At 38.2% G+C, this 9378-nt stretch overlaps 1 protein-coding gene across 1 annotated transcript; it reads left to right on the top strand.

The window, feature by feature from the left end:
• The first annotated feature begins 763 nt into the window (after positions 1 to 763).
• Positions 764 to 5277, top strand: LOC136347759 (uncharacterized). Its single transcript, XM_066298032.1, has 5 exons — positions 764 to 955; positions 2876 to 3016; positions 3643 to 3809; positions 3913 to 4119; positions 4694 to 5277. The coding sequence occupies exons 1-5, from the start codon at positions 892 to 894 to the stop codon at positions 5042 to 5044; spliced, it is 930 nt and encodes a 309-aa protein (XP_066154129.1). The 5' UTR covers positions 764 to 891; the 3' UTR covers positions 5045 to 5277.
• Positions 5278 to 9378: the final 4101 nt, after the last annotated feature.

Genomic DNA, 9378 nt, shown 5'->3' with positions numbered 1-9378 from the left:
GAGTATTAAATTTTTTAAAGGTGGTAGCTCGCAATTCGGAGCTTTTTCAAGAGCACAAAGCTCTCTTATTTCTGGGCAAATATATTTCTTGAAGCCGAACAAAAAGTAGAAGGAATTGGTCCTAAATTTTATACAGATAAACGAGAAATTTCTCAGAAAAAAAAATGAATTGTTTCCTTTCACCATTTTGTTCAGAAACTTATCACAAAAACCTCTTCCTTCACCATTCTGTTCAGAATTTTCCAACCATCGCAATAATTCAATCCTACATGATTTTGTTCAGAACCATCGAGGGAATTTCTATCTCGAGAAAAAAGACGTGAAGGGAAGTTTGTGCTGTGTCTGGAGTGACTTCTCCAAATCCAAAGGGATTTTTTTGAGCTCTCGAAGATTTAATTTAGGGTCACACTTCTGAGAACTTGAATTCTCCAGTAACCACTACGTAACGAACATTTGTCAATGTCCCAACAAAGACAATCCGTGTCAAATGTTCCTTGACAGAATGTGCAGTTCGAAATTCAGAGATTTCCAATTTCAGTCAGTATTGACAGAATTTAGAATCTACAATTTGACGGTGCTTTTGAAACACGTTATTCTTGGAAAATCTGTTAAAATTCCAGAATCCAGACCAACCACAATAATCATCCTTTCCCAACAAGGACCAAACAGGCTGCTGTTGTAAGTTCAATATCAAATCGGGATCCAAGGTGCGCACGATCACGAGAATCGCATAGTAGAAGCAGGTTTAGCTATATATTTTTAGCAGGAGGACGAGCAGAACATTGAAATCGACTGCAAAGCAGAGAATACGAACGAGCCACCAGAGAATTTGTTTACCATTACCGCAAACTTTAAAATTCATTTAGAATTTTAAACTGAAGAAACAGAAAAATGTGGTACAAATCTGTGATAGTTTTGATTGGATTTATGGTGGCGGTTTGTGCAGGACTACCGGGTAAGTGGGACCACTTTGTAGACTTGGAAATGTGTATCTTCGTTAATGATAAGAAGTTGGTCTGAGAAGAAAAGTTGCCTCAATCCTCAGAATTTTCAGGATTTCTCTAGAAAATGCAGATTTACGCTAATAATTTGTTGGGTTCGTAATTTTTTAATAAATTTTATCCAGTACGTTCCAACTCCTTCGTTCCAACTTTTCGTCCCGCCATCCCCACCAATCACCGTTTTTTTACCTGAAATTTCAACACTTTTTAGGTGTCTGAATCCCTTAAATTTCCAGCAATTCAAGCAGTTTTTTCAACGTACTTTCCAAGTGAAACCTTCCTCATCATAATGGTCAATCATTAACTCGCAAACAATATGTTGTTAATAACATTGAGTGTGTTCGGCAAACACGATTTATTAGTTTGGGCTGTAAATATATGTTCCAATGTTATATATCCGGTTGTGGATAATTTTCTGCAAGCAAATAGTTGTTATATGCTGATGTAGGTAAAACTCATTTTAATTGCGATGTGTTATTAGTCATTGCAAAACTAGCTAAAAATTGCATAAATTTGTGCGGTTGTCTTCGAAACTGTCTAATTATCAATATATATGGGAAAAACTAACCAACCTTGACAGTTTAAGTGTTTACAATAATAAAAATGTTTCACGGTACTTTATTTGATCTATTATACACGTTATACATATAAATTTAAATTTATCGGGTCACTTTTTGTGGCGCAAAAGTGACTCACAAGTATATTTTTTGAATAGAGCTTTCAGCAATACATAACAGCGTCCCATAGCAACAGTAAAAAAAAAATCTGTAAATTGCATTGTGAAACGAAAAATTTAACAGCTCATTTTTGTGACGCAAAAAGCGATTTAAAAAGGTAATTTTCGAACACACCTATCAAAACAATTGACGGCTTGCTATAGCCGCAACGGAAAACATCCTTGAGCTGTGTTCCAAACTCACAATGCAACAATTAAACAAGCTTATTTTTATGTACAGGTTTTATTTTCTTGCATACGTACAATAAAGAAAACAATGTCTCAGTCTACTTATAATTATTATCAACAATTAACACGCACCAAACAAACATCGCTGCATTTGAATTATTTAGGCCAAAGGTCGGACAATTTACCCATCCATGCGCATATTTCAACATCAAAGGAAATTGGTCGCACTGACCCATAATGCGCCATGCTTCTCCATTAAGCTGAAATTTACATTGTTCAAAGATTTGAAGGTAACGCGCAGTAATTAACATTTAGAAAAACTATTCTTCCAGTTTCGTTCCAATTAATTTAGGAGAATTTCAAACAATTTCCTCCAACTGGAAGCACGATCCAACAATACCAATTCGACTTTGGCATTCCCATATGTTGATCCACTAATATTGAAGTTAACATCCAACACCTCACTCTTCGCTTTTCAAAGGTCTCCGCCCTCAGTAAACCTCTCATATCGACCACCTCAATTCGCTTTAATCATTTATGTAGCTCACATTACCCCCATCTGATTTGGAAAAATTTACATTCAAATAGTTCGTGATCAAAATCCCGATCACAGGAAGGACTTGATTAAACAATAATGATTTTGTCTCGTTCACCTTGAATTTTAAACCGAATAATTGTTTACATTGATGTTGCCGAGATCGATTTGCTTACTCATCCTTTCGCTTCCATTAGCATATATGCAGTACCGGCCTTATGAGGGAGCAAGGTTGGGCGAAAGTCCAGGGCGGCTGACCAATAGGGGCGGCGAACTTTTCTAGTCCGCGGTTTGACTTCGGGGCGGTGATTAAAAATTTCGCACAGCGCGCTAGGGATGCTAAAGCCGGCCCTGCACACATGCCATGTTTTATTGGCATATATACGTTGTATTATATGATGAATATTATTAGATTAACGTTTTTTCTTGTTTCAGCAAACGTTAAAGAGGACGTAGAGACGGTGACCACGACGAGTGTTTATGGGGATAAGCCCATCGTCGACACCGGATTTTTTGGGGGATGGGAAAATCCCTTCGGAGATAACCCCTTTGGGAGCCTCTCCAGCAATTTGGAAGGTAAAATGCCTGCGGTTTGATTCATGAGTCAAACTGGACCGACACTCAGTTCGGTTATAACTAACGAAGTCTGGTAGGCATGTGATGATTGACATTCCGTTCGGGTGATATAGGTGATATGTTATTGGCAAATTTGGTTTTCATATATTCATATAAGTTTACGGTTCTTGAAAGATTCGTGATTTATCGGTGAGTGAATTAGATAAATAGCAGAGCAGACTCAGCTAATGCTATAATATGAAAAAGGGCACTGCCGTATTACGCCCGAGTTGGCCAGTTGTGGAGAAAAAAAGACAATTACATGGAGAACGGCTGAAAAAAAATGTTAATTTGGGTAATTTAATCGCTCTTTAGGTACTTTGCATAGGCATTTGGATAATGGTCATTATGTATATTATTCACGTAGGCAAGACTTATGTGCATTTTAGTGGGTGTCTTGTCTCTACATATCTCTCGTAATTCTACAAAACTCTTAGTTCTAGCCTATAGTTTGAGTTTATTACTAATATATTAGTGCAAAAAAATCATGAACAGAGACGATGAGTGCCAATTTTGCGCAGGTTAAGAACAAAATCTCTCATAATTCACTTTATTTCACTTCACATACTCCCTGTGTTATCTTCAAGGTGTCCTGGATCGAATGAGGCAGCAAATAGCTTCACTTCTGAACTTATTCCCCGCAAATAACTCTACAGAGGACATCTCCCTTTTCCCCGCAGGACTGGAGAACCCAGTGTTCTCAGGAATAGCCGGAATTGACCTTTCCAAAGGCAACAGCTCTTCCGTGACCAAGGTGCGGCAAACCTTTTCATTCATTAATCACACAAGTAGAATAATAAAATATTAATTCCTCGAAGCAAATAAATATGTGAATCACTCATTATCGTCAATCTTAGGTCATCGACGGTCGCACCGTGGTCATCAACGAAACCGAGTATAAAAACGAGGATGACTTTGGGGGAACCTTCTTTAAAGTGCGAATCATTGACGTAAAGCCGGGTTCCAGTGAAACTACGACTGAGAAGGAAGCTGAATCAGCTACAGTGAAGGACAGAGAAGAAGTGGCCAACAGCATGGAGAACGAGATTGTGAAATCCAAAGAGGTGCGTACCTCGGATAATTTCCCGCAAAAACTAAAAACTGCAGCTTAAATAATTTTTTTAAATATTAATGCTTCGCATGAGATTTTAGCTACTAAGTGATGATTAGTTGTTAGGGAGCTTCAAGTCTAATGACAACATTCACTAAGCCATGATCTAATTTAGGGTTGCTGGTAAATTACAGGTAACAAACACCCTATATAACTACCCCTATAATTTTAACCCGCAGTGGCTTAAGGTGTGGCAAATGTAAGATATTATAGTTATTATATTTTTAAAATTTTAATAACCGTTTTAAATAGGAACAGTTTTACGTAAGTTATATATTTTATACTGAGTCTTCTTTAAATAAAGATTGACTGTAAATACAGATCTTTTTATTTTTCCTAAGCGAAAGTGAGCTTTTACTAACAATTCGTAATTAAAACAATACATTCTCATTGCCTAATTAAAACTCCACTAACCGCTCTTCACTTCACATAATGCCTCCTCCAAGCTTCTGTTCTACCTCACATTGCACTGATCTACTCTTATATATGTCTCCGCACTCTTCATCTATGCACTTTTTTCTAATTAGGCTGAGGCTGAGGAAACCGCCAACGTCTTTCAAAACTCCTCAAACGACCAATTTGCCAATCTTGAAACCTTCGACGAAGTAACTTCGTTCGAACCGTCCAATAATCCTTCGAGTTTCGAGTACGAAAATCGATCTTCCGCAACTCCTAATGAAGACACTCCAGAATGGAGTTTTGTTGAAGGTATGGACACTGTGGACTCCAACGACATTGAAAAAGAGGAGCAGAGTACCTTTGATTTGAACAGGGATACTTATGTGAATGAAATTTTGGCCAAGGAGAGTGCACCAACTAACCCGGATGCTGAGGTTTTTGTAGTGGAAAATATCCAGAACCCGAATCCTTCCAGGTAATTTGTTTGTGAGGGAAAATTGTGCTTTTCGTTGATCTAGACTGATTTTTATTTATTTATTTATTACGAACGAGCAACGAAGTTTTGTGTGTAAAATTATTGTCAATGTGCCAAAGAGGTCTGTATTTCTTGCAATTCTCGCCATGTATTTGCCACTATTATATATATACATATATATATATATAATATATATATTTTGGAGATTTTTTTTCAATAAAACGATGTACATGTTAATTTTACTCTGTTCACTTTTATCCCACTTTAGCACTGAAAGTTTCTGAAACACTTCTAAGATGTGATTTTACTTCGTTTAATTTGAATTTTTCCTGCAGAAGCAGGAGCTCTCGTTTCAAGCATCACGAAGTGAGATTTTTCAATTTTCTGGTTCACTTCAGGATGATTTAGGGCCATTATTAGAAGTTTGAGTTCTAAGCAAAAGTTCTTCGCCATATTGTCCAGATTTCCTGCTGGATCGATAAAAGGTTTACCTTCCTATTTCTAGATGGCGTTAGCTAACGCATTTATTTGAAAAATATAAGCTCAGCGCAAGTCTGGTTGCCTATTAGTGATACCTTCACTACTTCCCTTAATATTATCTTATTTTTTATGGAATTTTCGTTTATTATTCAGCTTTTAAGCCTGGATTAATTCTTAAAAATTCTAATGGACCGATACCTGCTCCTTTTTGGTCTTATCAAAATGTTACAGAGTCTTTTATTGAAAATTGGAAGCTCCTAGTAGGTAAAAACGAGAAAAGATGTCCCTCGTAACTGGACGCGGTAAGCTTGAGTTTTTGGATAAAGAAGTTTTGCCAGTCCCTATCGGCTGGGGTTCTTTCCGTCCGAATCTGAGATTTAAATCTAAAATTCTCTTTCAATTCTTAAATTTCGTACTCGCGGCTTTTTCGGACCAAAATGTTCATTCCGCTTTTTGCAAACTTTGTCTCGTACAGCTGAATAAAAAAATCAGACAATTCTAGTCTGAATAAACTCTGGAGAGAAAAGAGAGGTAATCAGATTTACAGTAAATCATATAATAATCGGAATTGCTGCAAATCTGAGCTCTCAGCACAAAGACGTCGTAAGTGAGGGACTAACAATGGCAAAGTTTAGGAGTCTTGTACTGAATTCTAATAGCAAATAATTTGAATAAAAATGTTATGAAAAGCCACCGAGGAATTAAGTATAAAAGCCCGAATGTTCCATTTTTTAATGCTTATTTTCCTCATTTCCGTTGCTCGGTCGTGTCGTTTATACCAGTTAACTAAATTATTTTTTCGGTCTGCGTAAGGTAAAGGGACACCACTCTGCCTAAATTATAAAATATGAGCTTTAAAATTCACATTTTACTGCCACTTTTATAGAGTCAAGATTTGAGAAATGGATTCGGGCCCCCTGAAGTGCTAGAACATCTGCAGACAAGTGGATGTGACATGCCCCTCGTAATGCTTCTTTGGGGGATGCTTTTTTCCTCGCGAGGACATCAAATTTCATTTAAAGTTATATTTGGATTGAGGAACGTTGTTATGCTGATGACTTCTTGGATGGTCCAAAAATACATTCCCGAAAGACCCCAAGCATCGATTCGATTAGCTGCTGTAATGTCGAATTCCGGGTTTTAGAGAACAGAAGGCGCAGCTTCGACACATGTGAAGAAGTGAAGCGGCCAAAGTACAGCACACACGATCGCCCCATTTTTATCGGGCCCTTTGCCCAACACACACTTGATTTACTATCGATAGTTTACGACTATTTAATCTACCGTCCCTTTTCGTTCCCGATAAAGATGTTTTAGTGGATTAAGGGTTATCACACAGGTGGAGGATTATTGTTATTGTTATGGAAAGGGTCAGGAGTAGAACACATTGGCGAGTACTATACGTTTCCCTTTAAACATCTGCATTCCGCCTTTAAATCATATGCCCGATCGGCCATCGTGCAGGACCTCATTTTCTAGTCAAATTATTGCCGAAACGTGGTTTTGTCAGGCAGAGAAAATGTGCGCAATCACGTCTTGAACTTGAAATTAATATATTTATTTGCCAAGATAAAGGCAAATTCCTCTTCCTGCTAAATTTTCTCTCAATATAAGCCTGCCCCGGATGTTGGAGATGGCACTGAACCATATCGCGAATGCATTTGGCAGATTTATGTAAAGACCGCAGGCCGGCGGTGTCTGGACGTCCTCCGGATGGAAGTCGCCACATGGAGACTTCCAGATACGCCTCAAAATGAATAATTTATAAACACAATAAGCGAATCCTGCATGCAGGGTGCGTCTCAGTGAATACGCCACACGAACTTAATTTTTCGAATATAAAATATTTTGGTGCGATTCAGAGTGCAATTCAGACTGCAAAAGATGATAAACACTATAATGATAACAAAATCGTTATAATTGAGAAGCAATGAAAGTTCTTTTGCAGGCAGATTGCTACACCCAGTTCAGCTTATCCTGGACTTATTCCTATTCGGATTTTGCAGATCAATTTACTAATTATTCACATTCGTTTACCAATCAGAAAATGTTCTAGCTAAAGGTGAGAATCGATATGTCCCACTTGTTTCCAAGGAAATACTCAGAGTGTGCCGGAGTGCTTGCCCGTTTTTCAGAGCAGATGAACTAATTCAAAAAAGAGAATTTCCTGGACTCGTGAGAGATTTGGTTGAACCTTGTAAAGGGGTTGAGCATCACAACGGGTCCACTTGGCTACTCACATTGCGAGCTGTTGTTCCTGTTCCTCACATAGAAGTAGTGAACACCTCAGAAACAGCGTTAGTAGATTGTAGTGTCAGTAGCAGCAATACTATCGCATAAAGAAAACCGCATAACTCGCTTGAGAGTTTTTGAGACTCAGACGAACCATATCTGAGAATTCCTGGGTCAAAACACTGGATTCCGCAAGGTTTAATAACATTCAATAAAAGCCAATTTCACTTTACGACTAGCAGTTGGACGGCACGCCCCTGGCTTTATCCATATAACATTATTAATAATGGCACTATCCGGAACGATTAGGAAGTGTGGCTTGAAAACACTCAGTGGCGTAGACCGAGTTTCTTTTCAACTTCACGTTATTGGCTTACTTGGACAGTCCTTTTTCTCTTGCAATTTACCAACATGCAGTCAAGGCCAGGTCGCCTCTGGTTTTAACCCAAATAAATGGATAATTGTTTTATATGTTTTGAATAATCAAGAGGCGTTTCGCGAAAAACCTTAGTGACATGGGACGTTTTGCTTTTTATCTCAAAAATTTCTAAATCGGTAATTTTGAAAATCACATGAATTCCCTTCTTATTTTCTACAAGACGCGTACGCCACTGAACTTAAGCAGATTAACTTGGTAATTTTGTAAATTATTCACGAGAGTCAGGGGCCACGTCGTGCTAAAACTGTAAGGCGGAGGACGAATTTTATTGCACTGAGAAAATGTTTTAATAATAAGTTCTGAGAATCAATTTTCTTTGGTTATATTTTTAACATGGAATCAATGCCAGTACGCCTGTGATTTCAATCAGATTTGGTTCTATTCCGAAGAAAATTTCGAAGGATTCTCGTGGGTTCGAAGTAGCAAAATTACCAAATTTTGGACATAACCAGAATTTTTACTCGTAGTGCTGATCTGGCAGCGATTGCGAGGATTTAGTGGTTGCCGGAGAGCAAATTCAACCAAGAGCACAGCGAGTGTTCCCTGTTGAGTTTAGTTCTTCAGCCACGCCCGTTCTTCAAGTGGTCTTGGCAAAGTCGTAGATGGATGGTTGGGTCATACGGGTTAGCCCTGTGGATGAATTTACGGTACCTTTTTCGCAGCTATGCACATGAAGTTTTAGCGAGTGCAAGCAAGAGGCAATTAGGCGATTGATAGGTGCGAGGGAGAGAGACTATTGTTTCCCCTTCCTTCGTCAACATTTGGCTAGCACCGCTGACTCGTAAACAGTACGTCTTAATCCAAGGAGGGGTGTAGTTCTACGTGATTTTGGAGGGCGCAAGTTTCGTACATACATTCAGTTTTGTAATAAATTAAAATTATTGTGATTAAAAACCGCAGCTTGAGAGCTTCTGGATTATGGTCGTGTTGATTTATTTTCATCCAGCAGGAATAATTGACATATTCATACGTTTTAAAACTTGGCATAATGTTCCTATTAGTGCCCACCGAAGGGCCGGGACGATCGGGAAATTTTAAAGCAAATTAACGTTGAGCACCCGCTAAGAAATTACCCCCAAAATACAAGATGCAAATTTGAATGCGTTCTTCGAGAACAAATTCCATGACAAAATTTTAATACAGCTTTACCCCTACGAACACCACGAGAGAAATGACGTCTTTAGGGC

This window comes from Euwallacea fornicatus, chromosome 30, assembly GCF_040115645.1.
Source record: "Euwallacea fornicatus isolate EFF26 chromosome 30, ASM4011564v1, whole genome shotgun sequence".
Lineage (NCBI taxonomy): Eukaryota > Metazoa > Arthropoda > Insecta > Coleoptera > Curculionidae > Euwallacea > Euwallacea fornicatus.
The sequence above is the reverse complement of the archived record's forward strand: the minus strand, read 5'-3'. Positions and strand labels throughout refer to the sequence as shown.